Raw genomic sequence first — 21,068 nt, forward strand, 5'->3', positions numbered from 1 at the left:
ATCCCTGGCCAGAGCACTTGACAAAGAGCAGGAGCCCTTCAGACAGACGAGCAGAACAGCCTGTGGATCAGACCAGCATTACCAGCGCTGATGAAATCATGCCTTACAAATTTTGGCATCTTTCACCAATAGGTACTAGCCAACAAGCATTCGTGCTATCCAGCATTCCTGTGCAGCAGGAGTCTCCCTGTGTAGCTTTTCCTATCAGGCCAACGCTACTCGAAGAAGCAGCCTGAGAGCCAAGAGCTCCAAGGGGTGTCACTGCAGCTGGAGCTCCTGGCCCTCACACGTCAACCCAGCTAGGCCCAGAGCAGCACAGGGACCTGGCCATGGGGCTAGTGGTGGGGCTAACCCCCTCAACCACTTTCTATTCTCCCTCTCTGCTCTAATTTAGGTGCCTTTATATAAAGTTCTTTCCACAACTGTGTCACACACTTCGTCAATGCTAATTACAGGGCCCAAACGTCCATCAGGGACCAGAATCAGAAATCAGCCTGAAGTAAGATACCTAGGGATCAGGCCCCGTATATTCCCTGCTGTCACTGAACAATATTTTCTCATTAAATTAAGCATTTTAACACTCATTATTAAACAACTTGCATCCTAAAGGCTAACATTTTGTCACAGGCACCACAAGCAGGCATCTTCCTACCGTTAGCAAAGCGTTTACCATCCCATCCAACCTCCTGTGCTACCTAAACCTTCCTTCTAACCAAGAGCAGTCGAGTAGAAGGCAGTGCCTTTTTAAATCTTTGCAGAAACAAATCATGTATTTTCAAACTCTTTGTCCTTGGCTTTACCACCTTCACCTCCAACTGGAAGTAATGGCAGTGTTTTTCCAGCAGGCAAAGCACCCGCTGATGTTCTCCCATCTGTCTCTTTGGATAGCTCTACAGCATAGCTTTCACTTGCTGTCCTATGTGCATTTTAGCTAAAATTCATCTCTGCATAACACCTTTACAGCATCGGTTCATCTGCACACCTTTTCTCATATGGCAGCAAGCCGGGAGGAAAAAAAAAAAGCTGCAGCAAGATTGATTTGGCTCAGCACAAAGCTTGATGTCGGTGGAAAGAGTAGAAAAATCACAATCAGGACTAGCTAAAAACTATCCCTTCAGCTCACACATATATGGGGGGGGTTAAATGAGACAGAGGAATCCCCAGCAAGACGAGGGCTAAGGCAGACGACATGAACAATCTTGTTGTAAAATATGAAACCATCAACAGGGCTTGAGGACCAGTTTGTCCTTGTCAGGCTGACACAGCATGAGTTTCACCAACACTGTGGAACAAAAAAAGTCACATCAGAAAATTGTACAGTGCTAATCCTGGGGCTCCCTTTCAATACCCCTCACATAGCACATGCATAAGCAAAAGCTTCATGCGTGTCTGAACAAAGAGGGGAGAGTCCTCACTTTGGTGTGAGAAAAGCATGGGAAATGGAACAACGAGGAGCTGAAATTTTCATTGAAATTCTTTCCAATGTGCCCTAAAAGAGACTATAAGAGAAAATGAAAAACTACTTGTAACTTTCTCACAGACAAGTGGTAAAATTTTATTGCTCTGGCCATTTCCAGAGATTGCATTAATTTTTATGTGTGGAGATATCCTTTGTACTGTACACAGCTCCCAGCACTCAGATGGTCCACCACAACCACAGAGACAACGCTGGGGTTCAGCATGGCTGCTCTGGGCTCCCCAGCAGGCTTTGCCAAAGGTTTACCATATGCCTGGCAAATAGCATCTCTCCTACAGGGATGATGCCCTCTCCCAGCTGCAGTGGGTTTAACTCATCAGTGCACCCACTGATGCCATAAAGCATGCAGCAGGAGTGACTTTTTCTGCTGTTATTGTGACTTGACTGCATATTTTTTCATCCTCCAAATTTCCTTTCCTGCAAGCAGTTCTGCCTTTAAAGTAGAAACGAAAAAGATTATGTAAACCTTCCAAAACTTTTTTTTTTTTTTTTCCCTGCAGCACACTCACTATATTGAGGTACAGAGGTTTGAAATTATCACAAGGACATCACAAGGGATTTTACCATCACATGGACGAATGTCCCACCACAAGAATCACACTTGTTTCTGCTACGCAGAATCCGCAGCCTCTTCTGAGCATTAGACCAGATTCTGACATGCTCCTTTTCTGTTCTCAGGAAGACCAGATTATATATTATGTGCCATTACATTTCCAGCAATTCAGGCACATCCAGGCAAAGTTTTCAAGACAGAATATGCAACAGCTTTAATGAAAAACACTTAGGCTGGGCATGCTTGAACACAAACTTTGTGCTTCAAAACAAGATTTTTTTTTCTTATTTTTTACAGGTTTTGATTTCTCTTCTATGCCTGTTTTGTTCTGATTTGCAGCATACACTTCTTAATTGGCAATTTCTTACAAATACAAAATCAGCACAGATATTTATTCCCATCTGTCCATCTATCAGTTGTTTACAGTGAATTAATATACTTATCAACTTTTAAATACAGAACACAAGAACAATTTGTGAACAAGTGTTTTGATCACCCACTTTACAATGGTGATCAAAAATCCCTGAAAATGCATGCTTTAGACTTCCACAAGTATCTTGTAAAAATGGCAAAAACCAATTCTATTCCAACTACTACAAAGTTGTATTGAGTTCTTCATTCAGATCAAACTCTGATGGTATTAGTATTTTTTCTTCCATGAACACAAACAGTCACATTTTTTTAAACACATTCATGCAACCTTTTAAATAGCAACCTGAAAAAATAATCATAATATTTTATATTTACAGAGCAGTTCAATATTCAAAAGTGCTTAGCAAACTATGATTTTTAATGTGGCTTTTAAATTATATTTGCATTATATTTTACTTCATTTTTACATTTAAATGCAGCTATTGCTGTTAAAGCTGCACCATGGGAGCACGAGTAACCCAAAGATGACCTAATGACTCAAAATCCAGAAAAGCTATAAAACCCAGCCACCTCTGGATTTCAAGTGGCACAGTGGTTTGCACAGAAGCGAGAGGAGAGGACACCCGCGTGCAGGCTGTCAGGACAACCTTTTCTGTAACAGCCACAGAATTCCACATTTCACTGATTTGTGCACCCTTTGGTACTCCCAGGTGTCTCACACTCTTATCTATCTCCCTCCAGTACCTTTCCTTCAAGGTCTTTTCTCTCCTGCACTGTAAAACTCTGGGAAGAGCCCCCACACCTTGTCACTGTAGCATTTTTCCAGTCCCGTTGTCCCCAGCCTCACTGCAGCCACACACAACCCTTGATAACTATCACTTCAATCAGTGCCATCTCCGTCTACTTCCACCACTACTACATCTCTTTTACCCCTAGTTTAATCCCCCAAACCCAACCTTGGGGGTGAGTGTCCCTGGAAACACTCGCCCCCCAAGGGTGAGCATCCCAGTTAAAATTCGTCTCACCGGTGGTGAGTGGCAGTGGGATTATCTGCAGGCACATACATGGCTTTCGACACGTGCCAACTGCACGTTGAACAACACAAGTCTGCCTAGCATCTTCAGGCAGCCCCTGCGAATTCCTACTTGCATTTCCGCGAGTGTGATGCTGCATGAATTAGGAGGCATGATTAAAAATGATAATAGCAGGGCTGAAACAATATCCTGTTCATCATTCATCAAAAGGAAGAGAAATACCTGCCTTGGGGCTGCAATAAGACAGAAAGTGGGACAGGGAGACCAGTCCTCCCACAGCAGGCTCCGCAGGAAGCGCTCCAAACATGACAAATGCAGTGCTCACCCAGCAGATGAAGTAATGACACCAGTATTTGTCCATAAAATGTAATTTAGCCAGACTACTCCAATGAAATCAGAAGCTTTAGCGCTATAAAACTAGGGTTTGGGAGTATTTTTGCCTTATTAAGGAAGGCGGGCGGGGGGAGGCGCGAGCTTGCCTTTTCCCTCAGCTGAACCATCACACTGCGGCCTTTGTTTTCGGGAGCGAACCGCACAGCCTCCAGCACTGAACAATTTGCGTAATTTTGTCTCAGCTACACGCACCTTGCCAAAAGCCTAGTGCCAGGTGTAAAGTCCACACTCAGGCTTATCAGTACATGAAACAAAATCTTCTTCCCTCTCGGCCTAACCAAACACCTAAGGGCAAGCATCGGCGTGGATGCCTTCACGCTTGCAGCCCCTGTCTCGTCATGTCCTGGGCCGCAGGCACCTGGGTGAGGATGTCAAGCCGAAGCTTGTCTGTGCTAGGATCGTCAACAACTATAGCCCCATCTGCCAGAAACACAAGCTGAGGCTTGGTAGCAATACCTGCATTTAACTCCTGACAGGCACCAAGTGATGCAACGCACAGTGCAGGTATCTAGCTGGTGTCAGTGTCTTTTCCAGATGTAACCTGAATCCTAAAAACAATCTCTGGAAATTAATGTTCTGTGGTTAAGGCAAACTAATTCTGAATTTTGACAAAACAACATCTTGGCAAAACCAGATGAATGAATTCAGGAATGACAAAGTGGAAACTTCTTTAAAAATAATATTTATATATATATATATATATATATATATATATATATATATATATATATATATATATTTATATATATATATATATATGTATCCATATCATGGTCACAGCTAGAGACTCATAGGAAAACCCGAAAATAAAAACTGACTAGAAACAAATGCAAGCCAAGTTTTTCTTATGCCTATACTAAAGGAAATATAAACAGTGAATAAGTGTCAAAATCAAAAAGAAGATTCCATTTTAATGAAATCTTGTTTGTTTAATAACATGCTGTAAAAAGCACGAGTAAAATTCACCCTTAAGCCCACTAAACCTCCAAGAGTTCAGAACACAAGTGCTTTTCTGCACACCCACCAGGAAAACCACTCATATGCAGAATTTCTAGGGCACAAGCTTTAAGCTGAGAGTCATTTAAAATGCTTCCTGGGCTAGAATTTATCCTTACCATGTTTTTATAGGAAAATACGAACTACTGCTAAGGGACAACTGCATGGTACTATTCTACCTCTGGAGCTTATTCCTGAGTGATGTGAACCAAAGGCATGGCTATCAGGTGAAACAGAAACTCAATGTACAGCTAAACTGGTTGCAAAAGGACTTTATATATATGTATGTATGTATGTATATTATATACATTGTATATCTTATATATTATCATGTATATTATATATATATATATTATTTGTGACACGTTATGTTCGGTTTTATAGTAAACTCACTCCACATTCTTGAGAGATGTGTCGTGCCATGGCAGCTGCGTGTAAGACCCAGTAAATGAGGTAATGTGCAGAACTCCATCTGAAACCAAACCAATCTTTTGTTTCCCTGGATGATGACATTAAATAGGACAGAAATGGCTACCTGCACCATGCGTGTTAAAGACTAACCTTTTTTGCTGTTAAAATATAAATTCAATTAGTTACTTCCATGCTCAAACAGAACTGCCGCTGCTGAAACAGTACTCTAGCGATAATTGCAATCCAAGAGTGATCTAATTATGTACAAGTCTCAGTGGCTACATTCCCACGTTGCTTCCTACAACCCGGATTCACTACAATACGACTCGTAAATGCAAACCACATAGTTTTCAATCATTCTCCCTTAAGACTGTATGACTTTATATATGTTTAATGAGAACCGAGTTAGTCTATTAGCAAGCTTACTATAAAAATGTGAGCTTCTACCTGCCATTAAATGCACACACAAAAAAAGAAAAAGGCACTTGAGCTGCATGTAAAAACCAGCTGATGGGCTGAACTTTACAAAGGAAATAATTCTTTTAATTAAAGAGTTGGAGGAGGATCCAAATACTAGCTTTCTTTTTTGTTCTGCCACCAGCTTCCTGTGTGACCCAGGGCTAGAAATTTCAACGCTCCACAGCTGGTTTTTCATCTATAAAATGGACAGTGACGTTTCCTTCCCCCAGTCTCTGCATTTAGGTTGTAAGTAATTACTGTGCGCTGGCACAATGCCTTGGGCAACAAATATCTGATATTAATTGAAGCCTCTGGGTAGTACTCCAATGAATAGCTGGAGACCACTCCTCTCCCTTCCCAACAGCGTTTTGCACGGCCACAGTTTGCCACTGGTACCATCAGCACATCTGCAGAACCTGCAGCCTGCTCCAGTCCTTGCTTAGGGCAGGAGGGGCGAGGAGAAGGCAGCCCATGCAGGTGTCCTGAACTTTTAAAGAATAACATCGTCCAGCACAGAATATCCTGTCCAACTTCTCCGGACTGTTCCCTGCTCACGCTGTCAATGCAGACAAGTATTTGGTGTTACACAGAGGAGCTGCTTTATTCGGCAGTATTTTCTACTCCCATTGTAAAAAATTCAGTATGACTCTTTTGCCAGGTTTGTAAATTTGAATGAGACCATCTGAGCAGAGCTGACTGTTTTAAGAGAGTTCTTGCAAGTAATTACAAGGTAAAAACGAGAATACTTCACACCTAACATTAGGGCTGAAAAACTTCTCAGCCCTGCTGGCTCCAGGCTTTTAACTGTCGAAAGAGTTCAAGGTTTGGAAAGTAATTGGCATCAAGTAATACTGGATATTCCTAACTAGCATTGTGTCATTATTTGGCACGATTTTTGCTGGGATACCTCCCAAATCTGTGACATAATCAGAGGGTTCTCTACATTACACCATATAGTCAGATGCTCGTGTTCATATAATACATTACCATGTTTAATACCATTTGCTATTACTTACACTTAATCAACTCTGGAATCAGTTAAACCATGTAGGAAAAGCAATTGCAGAGGCTTTCAACTGACAGTTTTCCACACACAACCTGGCCTAAAATTAACGACCTGAAGTTTGTAAGATGCGGTCTACATATGCAATAGCCTCTAAACAAACATCCATAACTCTGCACAACCCTATGGGAATGGAAAATTCATATGGAGAAAAAAAAAATAAAATAAAAAAGGCAGAAAATTAACTTCTGTAGAACTGTCTTAACTAGAAAAAACAGTCAGAGTTTCCCCTTCTGGCCTGTTGTAATTTACTGCTTCAGCAATTTCTTGCCCAACCTCCACAATTATTGAAAGCTTTCAGCAAGAGAAATGGACAAGCTCTCTAGCATCAATGCCCCTTTCAGGTTAAAGTCCCTGTGCAGCATCTCTTGAGAGACTCTCAGTAAATTCAATGCATGGTTATTAGTTATCTTAGGGTGCACAATCCCATGTGTGTGTTTGCAAAGTAAACTAACAATTATACCCTTTCACTCAAACTAAATGCAAAAAGGGAATAAAACGATGAAGCATGCTGAGCTCCAAAACACCAGCTGTGCTTTGCAAAAGTGACTTCTGGACATTTGCTTTCCCATCTCCTAGGGCCTAAGTACCAGAAAATGCTGAATATTCCCCCAGGGAAAATCAGGTCTCCCCTGGGTGCCATGAGTATGACAGTGGTATCCAGCACCCCAAGTCGCCAGTTGCTTTTGAAGAACTTGACCTCACTATTTACTTTTCTGCCTCTCTATAGGAAAGGAATAGACATTTAAATAAATGACATAATCCTTATTGCCATTCCATTCATTCATGCAGGTCGCTATAATTTACTGCCAGGAAAAATAAACTCCTGCATAATATTCCTCAATGTAAGGCATTCAAAAGGCTCAAAGGGAGAGGAGGTGAGAGGGCTTCTGACAAATATTTGCTCAAATGACTGCATCATCCACGAACACATTTGCTAGAAAGAAAAACTGGGTACAGAAATTTACAGTCACTGTGACTGGGACCTCAAAGGCAACAAGGAGAAGGATCAGGGGACAGAAGGAAAGGGGGATTTTTAACTATTTTTGTTTGAGCAAGGTAAAATCCCAGTATTGCAAGAGACTTCTTGCACCCCATCACAAAATTCTCTCCCTCCTGCTCTGCTGCATGAATCCCCTTCAGATTTGGGGGTTTATGGAGATTTAAGTGGTCCAGGACAAAGTAAGGTACTAGCAAAGAGCATCCAAAACAACATTTTCATTCATGTAAAGAAACAATATACAGAATGCAAAATGAAAATTTTGTCACTGCTTTGTCCAAATGCACCCAAACTTACGATAAGATTTGCTCTAGAAAACAAGTTGGGCTTCCAATCACCAGACAAAAATCATTTATAATAATCAAATTTATTTTTGCTTTCAGTACTGATTGACCAAAGTTTTATTCCCAGAGACAGTGAAGATCAGATCACCCCACAAGCCTGGGGAGACCAAAGTCCATTCAGACACACATCAGAAACTGCAGCTCAGATCCCTGAAATTACTACTGTCCTGTTATAATAGAAATTACTACTAGCCCTGTTGTAATAGCCAAACTGATTGCTGTGGATAGAAATCCCTGCAGATTCAATAAAACTACTCACACCCATCCAGGCTAATCAGCAAGACTAGGGGTGAATGGAATTAGCTCCTGAGATTTCAAGCCCTAATTTAGCTAAGCACTTTAATAAATGTGTAAGCCTTATTAAAGTCAACAGGATTTTGGTATTAAGTTAATATTACTAAGCATATGCTTAGTAGTGCTACTAAATCACAACACTGCTGGCTCCTAAGAACTCACACAGCTTTTTAGAATTTGTCCTCAGGTGAAACACGTCTTCCCAATTTTTACTGTCTGTGTTTCGGGAACGGCCCATAGCCCACCTAACAGGCTGCATTCAGATCTGCTGCAAATGCCAAGTACCTTCTCTGCAACTCCAGATCTTCCTTGGCTTCCCCGAAGTCAGTATCTAGCTTTCCTAAGAGGATTATTTCAGCTGTAGTAATCAGCCATCTCAAGGATCACTTGACAATTTTCACAACTGCAGTTATTAAAATCGGTGCCAATACAATCGTACCAGTAATAATTAAGTTGTAATACTAATAATTAAAATTGCATTAGTATTTACTATTTGTTCTTCATGGTAAGCCTTTAGGTGTATCACAGCAATGAGCAATTAACAAGAGCTTACTTGCACACACAGATATTACAGCTTTGCCTAGGTATGGGCAGATTGGTCATACAGACACAAATGAGACAAATGAATACATTAAGTTACGCAGGAATTGGTATGCAATGGATTCCTACCTTCAGACTACCATCAAATCATCTTCAAAACTGACACAAAATGTATCAGTCTAGTCCTAAATGTTTTCATGAAGAAATGCAGCCATTAATTAAAAACACCCCCACGCATTTGACAGAAGGTTACTTACCGACAACGTCAAGGTGGTACGTGTGATTGATGGAGCCGTACTGGTTTTCCACGATGCACGTATAATTTCCTTTGTCGGACGGGACTACGCTCTCCATGATGAGACTCCAGTGCTGGTTGCGGACCTGGTGGGGTTGCAGACAGAAATTGAGATCTTCCCTAGCACAGTGTCCCCATTTCACCCTCCAAAACAACAGTTTTCGCAAATAAATCCATCTTTTGTAGTCCAAGTTTAAAATTAGTCTCTTTGCTGCTCGTTTTACAGTTCCAGATATTTAAATGCTTTATTTATGCCTCATCAGGTACAGCACAAGTACAGCAGTTTTCATGTACCCCATTATAAACATATCTCCTCCCTAATTTGAGCACTTCAGACTTCAGTGCACATCCAGTCCTACCAGGCTTACGACGATGGCACCAATTAGCAGCAGTCATCGTACCAGGCTTACCTCTCAATCCACTCCAATGTGAATTCACACCCTCCAGATATTTCTCATCTGTCTCCAAACAATCATCCGGTAATATTAACTACCCACAAGCAATATGGGATGGATACGATCCCCTAACATCCCAGTCTGCTTTGTGCTCTAATAGCTCAATTACACAGCCCGCATTTTGGAGAAACCAAGCACAAAGAGGGGCAATGCCTGGGCTCCCTCCTAAAGAAACAGCGGGGCCACATCTCTTACTGCTATAGGGCTGAAAGAAATGAAGGAAATGAAGGCCTCCCGAAAAAATGCTTGAAGGAAACCCTCACTGAAACAGAATATAAGGATATATGCTTATTTCATACAATCCTTCTCGGACACAATGTATTAAAGGTGCTGATTCCTTTCCCATTTGAACTCAAAAGGAGCGTTGGCAACGGTCTCGCAGAAAATAGGATCCGGCCCAATACTGGAAGGATATAGAGTCATCCAGTACACATATATATTCTCTGCATCATAAATTGGCTCCCAGAATGACCTCTTGCTGGCTATCCATTAATCCCTTGTTTCAGCATTACATTTTTGACAAAGTGCTCAAAAATCTTAACATCATGTAGCTGTAATGTACAGCTTTTAAACTGCGAAGTACATGTTTTAGCAAATGGAATAAAATACAATCTGGTACAGTAATTTTAATCATCCAAATGGAAAGTAGTAATTCAGTGCCGTATACCAGAAAAATTTATTGACCATACAGTGACACTTCCAGTAACTACATGTTCATGAAAGTTTATTACAACCACAGGTTTGAAACCCTGTTTCGTGCTCGCCTATTGTATAGGTCTTCCTCCAGCAGGAACAGGCTGCTAGGGCTGCATCCACGCTGCCAGCAGCCCTCACACCTGCTGGAGTAAAAACACCTTCAGCGCAAAGCTGAGAAGAGCCCTCTCTAAGGGTCTCCTGCTAGCTAACGATTGCCCATGGGGGCTTTGAAAAACAAAGAAAATGTGGGTGAGCCCCCAGGAGTACGTAAAGGGCATGGATGCTGACCAAATGTCACAGAAATGTGACAACAGGACCCCAAAATCTCCAGCCGAAACTTAGAGTCCCTCTCCCCAGCTCCCCCTTTTGGTGGTATGCATCAGACCAATACATTGTTTTTTTGTTTTTTTTTTTCCACAGCATCAGGAGCTCAGAGAGAAGTTTATAAAGCTAGAGTTTATCAATACTATTTTATTATCTCCTTATTCTACTAAACGACACTCAAAGACAGCATTTGGTCAGGAATAACTACTAACATAAAGCGCTGGCAAATAAGAAATACAACAGCTATATATATTGCATATTTTACTGTATGAGCTCTTTTGGCAAAGACTTGGTCAAAGTTACCTGAACTTCTAAAATTTGTAACTTGTAATGGCAAAAATTCAGAATTAGAGCATTTTTTAACATATTTGATTGCAAAACAGGAGAAACTGAAGACAGATCCAGAAAAGCTACATTTTTGTTGCACTTTAAGTCATCAACTGACAGGAAAACACAAGAAATTGTGTGGCATTCAATAAGAAAACATAACTTACAGCCACAAGTGGATACACTGGATGGCAACATTAAAAACTATTTGTGTAATTTCCCTTCTCGCAACTCCAACGAGAAAGAGATAATATCTTTATAATAAAACAACAGCTTAGGCCTCTTTAGTTTTGAGCTAAACAACTGCTGCGAAGGCCCAAAGCATTTATGACACATCGTCACACAACTGGATTTATGTCACGAGTCTGGATTCAACTAGATTCAGCTCATTGGCTTGCTGCTTTCTGGTTACAACTGCAGAGCCCAGCTGAAGGCGCCTTTGCTTCCCCTGCTGACAGCTCCCAGGCTGAGCCCCTCGGTCCAAGATCCTGCCACGTCCCTGCAGCCACCCCGTAGGTGACACCGTGACCACGCAGGCTGTGTTAATGGGGCCTGGTAGAATAAGCAGCCCTAACCACCTAGCCCCAGCAAGGGCTCTCTTCGGTGCCATTACTGAAAAGCATCACCAAAACCACGTCAGATCACGTAAAAGCTCATTTTAAAGCAGTGCTTCAACAGCATCCAGGCCCTGCTTTCTGCATCTGGATGAGGTGCAGCAAGGATGGTCTTTTTGGGAAAAGCAACCCAAAACAGCCCCATGCCTGATGTTGCAGAGGTTAGAGGTACCTGAGAGGTGCTCTCTTAGGGAAGGCAGGTTAAAGCCCTCCTGCTGATTTCCCTGGGTAATAGCAGCTGGGTCCGTTTAAAAAAAAGGATGACATGAGCTAGTCTGGAAGGCAAAACATATTGGGGAGTTTGTGTGAACCAATCCACTAGAAAGGGGAGGAAAAAAAAAAAAAAAAAAAGAAAAAAAAAGACAACACACACATGAGAACAGCAACAAATCACTGAAAGTGGGAGCATCCTCACCAGGCAGATGGACTCCGGGAAAGGACAAGTGCCCACAGCCAGGGATTTGTCAGTTTTAGGAAACTTCAGTTCTCCAACCTGACTAAGCCAGTTATTATCCAGTTATTTCTGCTATTTTGTTTCCTGAAGCCCTGCTATTAAGTTTGTTCAAAACCCTTGAGAATACCCACACAGCCCATCACATAGCCTTCAGAGTATCCCTTCCAATTTGTCATGGCCTTTTCTTTAAATAGGGCAAAATTCGGGGAACAACTGCATTCCAAGTATCGTGAATCATAGCTTGACCCTCCAAATGCTTCGTTGCCATAGTGTAATAACTGTTTTTGCACTGTCTTTAAAAAAAAATACCATGGTATTTGCAACACCATTTTCATGTTGCATCCGTGCTTCACAATACTTAACCCCACTCCCCAAGAGGGCACTTTCTCCACAAAAGCATTAGGATAGTAAATATAATCTCAGTATGGGTTTTGCTTGATCAGGCGTTGACACTGCTAGCATATTACTGAGATGCTTTTTGGGGCAATTTCCTGCACAAATCTTTTTTTTAACCAAACCTTCTAGACAATCTCTCCAAACAATTTAATTTTTAAACTAAATCATCAATATCAAATCTACACAACTGTATCCTTTACACATAGCTTGGTAGTGAGCAAATCCAAACTAGAAACAAAATGTAAAAGGGTGAGGAAAATCTCATAGAAATACTTGGCTTTTGGAGTATCATATAAAAAAATGTGGAAAGTTCTGCTTAATTTCAAAAATACAAAACATCCCTAGTAACCGCATATATGATGAAAAGTTATCATTTAGCAAAAAAAGTAATAATAATAATGGTACAAATGGATCATTTTTAAATGAATTAAAAAAAAAAAATCAACACAATGTCAGAAACCAAAATCTGATACCCCACAAAAATCAGCACAGTTCAGGTAAGCTGGCACAGCTCAGGCAAAGAGTACACGTGCAGAACATCCACACAAAAGCCGCAGGTTTCTGCAGTTCCTATAGAGTCACCTTTCTTCCCTTTTCTCTGTATTTGCCTGACTGAATTTAAACACATTAAAGACCACTGCAGTGATGAAGCTTATCAAAACGCATATGTGAAAACACCCACCTGTTAATACTTAAACAGTAGCCACTGACACAAGTACATTTGCTTTCTGGGTGGTGTACAGAAAAGCGAAGGCTGCTGTGGTCTCACATAGATGGTGTAGAATATTCACCCTAACAAATCTTAAAATGCCCTAAAACACACAAGTAAGAATTATCACCACTTCTGAGAAGGCATAAAAAAAAGTCTAAAAAGGGTTTGGAAATTCAATAACCATTCCTCTTCTCCTCGCTGGGGGAACTTCAGATATGCCTTGAAAAATCAGAAGAGGTTCGATTTTGAATTTCACCACCCAGAATTAGTCACAGCAGAGGAATTTCGCTCTGGGAGCTATCTTGGCCAGCGCATACGCCCTTCTGCTAGCCTGCCTGAATGTAAATTGACTCAAGACATTCCCCAGTCAGAGGGACAAAGTGCTACAGGCCACTATCTGATTGCGATAAAGAGCATACAAGGAAGAGATTTCCTAGCAGCAGGAGAGAGGTGGCTGGAGGATTACGGGAAAACTTTGCATTTTCTTTCCCTTTCTTTGCTCTTAAAGTCATGACCATCTCTTCCGAAAGGACCGGACAGCGTTAGGTCAGCTGGTACTGGCAGTATGGCTCAGGACAAGCCGGTGTACAGGAATTATCATGGGTTGCCATTACAGCTGGCTGAACATGGGCCAAGAAGGCAAGACTCACTCCTTTCTGAGGATTCCTTCACTGCAAGTTTGTTGATATGTGGTTAACAAGAAAATACAATTCTCCCCATTCCATGATAATTTTGGCTTAGCCCAAAGAGACCATATACAGCCCCTCCAACAAATAGAGGACACAGCCTCTAGAAGCTCTGGAGACCTCATTCTTTAACGGACATCCATTGGAAAAAAAAAAAAAAAAAAAAGAAAAAAAAGATTTCCACCTTAAAAACACAGGTATTCAAAACACCAACTGAATCTGGAACATACTTGGGTTTGGTAAGCAGAATGACAGTAAGTAAATGCTTCCCGTTCATTTTAAATATGATGCATTTACAAGCAACAAAAAAGCCTAAAATCCACAGCTGTTCCCTCTCTTTTTTTCCTCTAAATAGATGTTAGAAGTTTTATGATTTAGAATTATAGGTATATACTTCACTTATCCAGCTGGCTTTAAAAATTGGCATCTGTTGTTTCTTCCCAGAGCACATACATAGCTAGGAAATTGTACACATTTCATATACAAAACCAAAATTTAATTTGTGCCACTTTGTGTGTGTCTATAGCACAGTCTGAATGAGCTTACCCAGGTGCCTGACACAGGCTAGCAGTGGCAGTAGGTTTACCCCACCACAGATCAGTCTCCCAAACCAGAGAGAGATCAGGTATCTCCATCCTGTCTTGCAAGACACTGATTTTCCTTCACGGTTTTCAAGAGTAATATCTGCATTTCCCCTTCATGAGACGTAAAGAGTGCAAACAATGTCTCAGTCAGTACTGAAACAGTTACTATTATTTTCCAAGACAGGATTAAGGGGTTTTTTAATTGGCCTTTTTTTTTTTTTTAAATAAGCACTGTGAGAAAGGTGAAAACCACTGAATTGTAGCCAATTCGTTAACACTCCATAGCATTACGAAAGGCAGAAGGTGCTGCCAGGTGTACACTCATAAGCAACAGCAATTTATGGTGTAAGCAAACAGATGGAAAAGTCTACTTAGATAATTAGTGTTCACGCGGGGAGATTTTCTGGGCTTCGTTCTCTGCTAACACAAATGTTGGAAAAATTGACACTTTCTACAGTAAATCTAGTTAGAGAGGAAAGGAGGCTATGGCTTGTCCTCCTCTGCACTGGAAAACATATTTTTTTGTACCAAGCAGGATCTGAGTCAACAGCATACGAAGCAACATCCATGCTCCTTCCATCAGGGCACCAGGGGCACAAGGAGCCATGGATGGAAAGCTCCCAGAAGAGATCCAGGTAGCTCAGAAATCTGGGGCAGGATGGTGAGGGGCACGTATGAACAGCAATCTGACATCTAAAGCCATGCACTGCCATTCCAGGGATAAGATGACCTAGTTTTGACTTCTGACCTGCCCTAGGCAGATACCTGGAGGTTAAAGGTCCGTGCACTAAGCCAGAGAAAGAGCTGGCCTCCCCGAACCTCTCTCTTAATCAGTAACCACCAACTTCGAATGAAGCGTCTAATCTGAAGCTATTTAAAATTCAAACAAACCCCTGTAAGTAATTGCTGTTACTTTCCCTCAAATTCTGCTTCCCATTTCAGTTTCACAGACCATAAACTCTATAGAAAATAATAACTTTTGACTTCCGACCCTTCCGTTATTAAACTGCCTATAATCACCACTGCAGATAGTCATGGTTTTAACAATGCAGCTGAAAACAAATGGAGAAAAGCCTTCACATTGTACTGTGTTTTGCAGTGTCAGTCTTTAGGTTTCCAAATAAGTCTTTATAAATAATCCTTAGCTGAACTGGTATTGAATTTAAGAAAAAAAATAAGTTAAAGCTCACCAACAGCCAGAGAAACCACCCACCATTCCCCAGAAGAAAACAATTACTTTTTTTTTTTTGCTTCTAAACTTGATCCAAGCCCATTAAAAAAGATTTTCTGTTGACTTCAGCAACTTTTTTTGATTTCTTATTCAAGCCCTGGTCAAGAACAGCAATTGCAAAATAACATAATGAGATCTTACCTTATAGCCGCCAATACGATGTTCTTGTTTAAATTCTTTCCCATTTTTCAGCCATCGCATGGTTGGTGTTGGGTTTCCCATGGCTGGGCAACGAAACTTGACAGTGTTGGCCGCTGGCACTGCGTGTAACCTTTTCTCCATTTTGTCCGTATGAGTCCAATAGGGTGCCCCTGTTGGAAAGAGAGGTATCCAGAAATGTCAGTGCTCAGCACCCGAGCTCCCTTTCCAGCCCCTTCCGCAGACGGGAAGAGCTGTCCGCACTTGTTTTCGTGGGGACAGTGTGGTTTAGGAATGGAATATTTAGGAACAGGAATGGAAATCACATGCTGCAAGTGCCAACCAGAATTTTGCAAACGGCTCAGTCTGCAGCCTGGAATGGATAATTTATGACAAAATTCCAATAACTAACCACAGATATCCTTTGTTTTGTGGATGTCGAGTAAGGCAGTTTTCAGCAGACCCCACTGATCAGAGAGGCTTGAGACCTCAAGTTGAGTTACTGAGAGAACTCAGCAAACTTTGAATTCTCTGACCCCAGTTTTGAAGAGAGACAAAGGCAGAAGACCAAAACAAAGCTTCAGCCCTAATCCTCTCCCCACGTGTTTGAAGGGGGATCAGCACACCAACCTGCCTAGGAGCCTGCTGAAGCTTACAGACCAACACGGCGAACCTAACTGTGCTGGTGAGAAGCCATTAAAATATATTTCCAAAAGGAATATACTCTGAAATACTCTTAACCAAAGAGGAGGAAACCAAACCAGAAAGCATGGATGAGCAAAACTCAGCAACTGATTTTGTCGTTTTTGTCAACGCAGCGCATCAAAATACACATCTGCCCATCTCCTTTTACCCAATAAATTTTCACTCAAAATATCCCAAGATCGCCCCATGCTCTGGAGCCACACACCACTTTGGCTACGTTGCATGGTGCCTTCCCGACATTGCTTTGGTTGTATCCCCATAACAGCTGAAAAAAAGTTAAATATTCAAGATCCGTTTAATACTAGGAAACATTAATTCCTTCTACAATGGCATTTTCCTGAAGCAAATCAGATTAGCGTGGAATTTTTAGGACTAGAGGGGTCCAGAAAAATAACTCCATTTCTCTCAGCCCTGTTTCATTTCCTTCATTAGCAGCCTTACACTCCACTATAAATAAACTCTTCCGCTCCTCAAATATTTATTGCCGTTCTTGCAATCAGCGCAAACTCAGAAATCCTGCCACCCTCCTCCCTAAATAAAAATACAGCTGGATAGAAAATACAGGAATAAATCCTTTAACAACATCTCTCTCTGTATAAAGAAAACATTCCAAAAGCAAGCCTTAAAATGATGCTAAGAACGATAAGTGATTTTTTTTTTTGCCCGAAGTAGCAATTAGTGTTAAAATTAATGAAGTAGAAAAGCAAAGCAAATTTGTGCATGTAATCAAAACAGAAAATCAGGTAACTATTGGAAATTTAACTACCGCGCTAAGAAATTGTTACATGGACTAAAGTGAATTAAGAGATGCAAGGAAATTCACCGTTAATGCTATTTGCTAAAACCAGGATCGCATTAAAACAACAGAAGCCTTTAAACAAAGCCAACCAAAGGAATTACCAACTACACGCGAAGACCAAATTGCATTAGGTCTGTACCAGGTGAAGGCAATTACAGGTTCCTACTGATACATTACAAGGGTGTTTTCCCTGGATGGCTAAAAACATATCACAGGGCCTACCCATGGTGTCCATAAAGCCAACCGAGGCAGCTCAGGTCATCAACCACCCCAAACTGGTTATACTGGAGTCTCAGAGAGCCCAGCACAAGAAAGACACGGGCCCAGCTCAGCGGGAAGCTCCCAGCAGACACAGCCCAGGGCCAGGGCATGCGAGTTGGTCAGGATCTGGCCACCAACAAGCAGCTCCCACAGCCAGGCCACTCCACGCAGCCAGGTTTTATACAAATAGTATAAAAGTACCAGCTTGCAGTGAATTATGCTCATGCTCCGGTTGTCTGGCACGTAATCCCTTGTCCAACAACCCCCACACCCTTTAAAAAAGCTCGTGTATACAAGAGACACACAGAGGAAACACTTTGCTCCATGGAAGAGGAGGGAGCAGAGACAAGGCTGGGAGGATGCAGGTAGGAACGAAGAGGAATGGACACAGAGAAACAGGAGGGAAACTCAGGGCTGGGAGGAAGGACTGTGCTTGGAAAGCTTGCACAAGGCTCACATCAGCAGGCCCTGTAATGTTCCTGAATTACAGGGGAACTCTGAGGAAAAACATGCGGACATCACATGCCGAAACCACGGCCTGCGAGCACGTCAGGATACCCTGCCATTTCTCACCGGGTAGCAGCAACGCGTACTGGCAGCTCACCAGGGTGGTTAAGGGAAAAAGAGAAAGGCAGCGATATCTGCAAGCCCTAACGCTCACACCCCTTTCGTGACACGTGGCATTTCTCCTCACAGATTAACTTCTCAGTGCCTAAAAGCACCTTTTCTGCTTTTATTTCTCTTGAGGGCAAAACCACACAGATTTGCTAAAACGAAGAACAAACATAGTTTACCAGCACACACCAACCACTGCTGACCCCATACAGACCATCTCCATCCCCCCTTTGCCTATGGGATGGGCGAAGGGCGGCAGCACCCCTGGTAGGAGTTCCCACTAACATCGGGGCCAAGCCTGGCACAGCAGCAGCGAGCAGCAGGGGAAGGGGTGGGAATTCCTGATGGCTTTTCGAGCTCTCATTAGGGAAGAAAATATCCTGCTGACCCACACCACGCTCCGCTGCAAATGCATTACATCTAATCAGGCAAATCTCCTGCTTGTGAAATTGAAATTAGGCAGCCCAGGGGACCACTTCACTTCAGGATTCCCTGATTATTATTTTTTTTTTCTGCACATATCTAATACGAAGAAATACAGGAGTAGCCAAACCCCAGCCTGCCTGAGAAGCACCTTGAGCACGTCAGTGCACCTGAAATGACCACCCCAAGCCACCCCAAGGTTTTCAGTACACTTGTATATGACCTTTAATTAAAAACCACTTCTAGGCAGCATCCAATTTTTGCTGCTCCCTCGAGTGGGTTTCCACTCCGCAGGATCTGATGAATTTGAACCTTGTTTTATCCTTTCTGAAATTCTTCAAGGCATGAAAAGCACAGCATGTGGATTACATTTAGATGCTTTTTGTTCTCAGTGCCAATTTACCATTGCTTGGCCCAGAAGAAATTGTTTAAAGGGTGATAAGGAGAAAAAAAAATCCGCCAAGCTTCCAGTCGCCTGAGCAGAGTTCAAGGCGGAATAGCAGCATCTTCAGGGCTGCTCTCTAGAAAATTCCTCTTGGTCTGAGCAGCTCAGCCTGAGCGCCGCCATCACGACAGCTGTTGCCTTGCCAGCAGTGAGCACAGAGAGCCAGGACAGCAGCATCCTTAAAGTCAGGTCATGATGACGATGAGGCAACAAGTACCAACAGAGTTTTCTTCACTGCCACCAGCGGGAACTGACGGCCAGGCTTTTAATAGGTCAAAATCCATGGAGGTGAACCCCTAACACCAAGCTAAGCACCTCTTTAGGGCAATGAAGGTAAAAACTGAGTTGCCAACAACGCCGTTTTGGGGAGAGAGAGGCCTGTTTTGCAGGGGAACCAACCCTGCACCTTCGCCACGAGCGCTAATCACTCCAACAAAAGCTGGAAGTAATAAAAAGCTATTCAGGATGCAGTCTGGAACACATCTAGCACGGTGTTTTTTCAGACAGCTGAAATCTCTGTCAAGCTAGGAGGACACCAAACACAGACTGAAGTCTTCTGTGAACGCCTTTTACTTAAAAACACACACGGGCCAAACGGGCACGCGTACGTGCGAACGCCCTCGCCTCCCTGGAGCAGGCTGCTGCTGAGCCACCTCCAGCCTCCATCCTTCGGGAGCACTTTTATTTTCGGGGCAGCCTTGAAAAGCAGCCTAGATTTCCTCCTTGGTCCCTCTGCCTGCCTTTGAAAACCTTGGCCTCGGAAAACAAAACATGTTTGTAACGGAGGCAAAGCAAATAAAAAAAAAAAAGCTTAAAAGAATACTTCCACTCGTAAATAAAACAGCTCTAAAAGGTTTGCTTTGGTTTTAAATATGCAGGAATGAGAATGCCAAGGTTCAGTTTCCTGTGGAAGGCACTACAGCCATTTCCTGCCTCATCACATCATAATTAACATGCCAAGACAGCTGGACTTTATCAGAATTGTTTCATCAAAAAGCAACAACCTTTGAAGACTATGGCCTTTTGTTTCCATCACTGAAGACATAACCAGGCCAATTTCCACCGCTTATCCTTAATGATCACAGCTGTAATTTGCATGTAAATTATCAGTTAAACGGTTTTAGATCTGCGATGCTCAAACCGTGATTTGGGAAACCCTCCAAGAGCTCTCCTCTCAAAGAGTAGCAACCAGGGACTGGTGGGACTCTGAGGTCCCCAGGCTCTGCCCAGGAAGGTAGTTAGGGATGTTTGACCATTTCACACCACTGCCATCCCACAGCACTCTCAGGATGGACTTAGACCACTCCTCAGCTCCACCTTCACTTTGCAACCTGTCCTGAAGTTCAGCTTCCTAAATTAGATCAGACCTTCTGGACACGGCATAAAACCTAGAAGGGGAATGGCCAGGAATACTGCTGGGAAGGCTTACAGGATATCAGGCTCACAAGCTTCGGCAGCTTGCAAAGACACCAAACCAAGTCCCACCCCAAACTATCATGCACCTCTGATCTTGCCAAATCACAACCATCTTTCAGTAAAGTCATATTAATCCGAGTTACAGCGATGCAAGCTTTCATGGAAAACCGACTGTTTGCAGGGCTGTGGTGCCACAACCCTTCCTCTGGCTCCCGCTCTCACCGCTGAGAGCTCAGACCCCAAAAGGCCGGTGGTGCTGTGCCCTGCGTACATCTGCAGCCTGAAAGAAGAGCCAAAACCTGCGGACACCTTACTGAAGGGCACTCTCAGCAGGATTTGCTTCCTTAGTTCTACAATACAAGGGTTTTTTGCACGCTCACCGCCCCCCCGAGATGTTTGAACACGCACGCTTCAGAGGCATCTTTCATTCTGAGCAGGGAAAGTGTGCCTGAGCCCTGCTAAAGCACACAGCCCATCCCCGGCAAACAGAGGCAGTCAAAGGCTTTTCACCAACTCCTGACTACGGATGGATTAACAGTAGCTTGAAATGATGCTT

At 42.6% G+C, this 21,068-nt stretch overlaps 1 protein-coding gene across 14 annotated transcripts in view; it reads right to left on the reverse strand.

The window, feature by feature from the left end:
• FGFR2 (fibroblast growth factor receptor 2) overlaps nucleotides 1–21,068 on the reverse strand; it is a 95,510-nt gene that overhangs the window by 38,063 nt on the left and 36,379 nt on the right. For all 14 annotated transcript variants that reach the window (XM_072039854.1, XM_072039864.1, XM_072039856.1 and 11 more), the window contains 2 exons: nucleotides 15,852–16,021; nucleotides 9,194–9,317 (listed from right to left, as the gene is read on the reverse strand). In XM_072039854.1, the coding sequence (XP_071895955.1) occupies nucleotides 9,194–9,317; nucleotides 15,852–16,021 (294 nt within the window). The remainder of the gene's footprint in view (nucleotides 1–9,193; nucleotides 9,318–15,851; nucleotides 16,022–21,068) is intronic.

The sequence above is a fragment of the Anas platyrhynchos genome, chromosome 6 (assembly GCF_047663525.1).
Source record: "Anas platyrhynchos isolate ZD024472 breed Pekin duck chromosome 6, IASCAAS_PekinDuck_T2T, whole genome shotgun sequence".
NCBI lineage: Eukaryota > Metazoa > Chordata > Aves > Anseriformes > Anatidae > Anas > Anas platyrhynchos.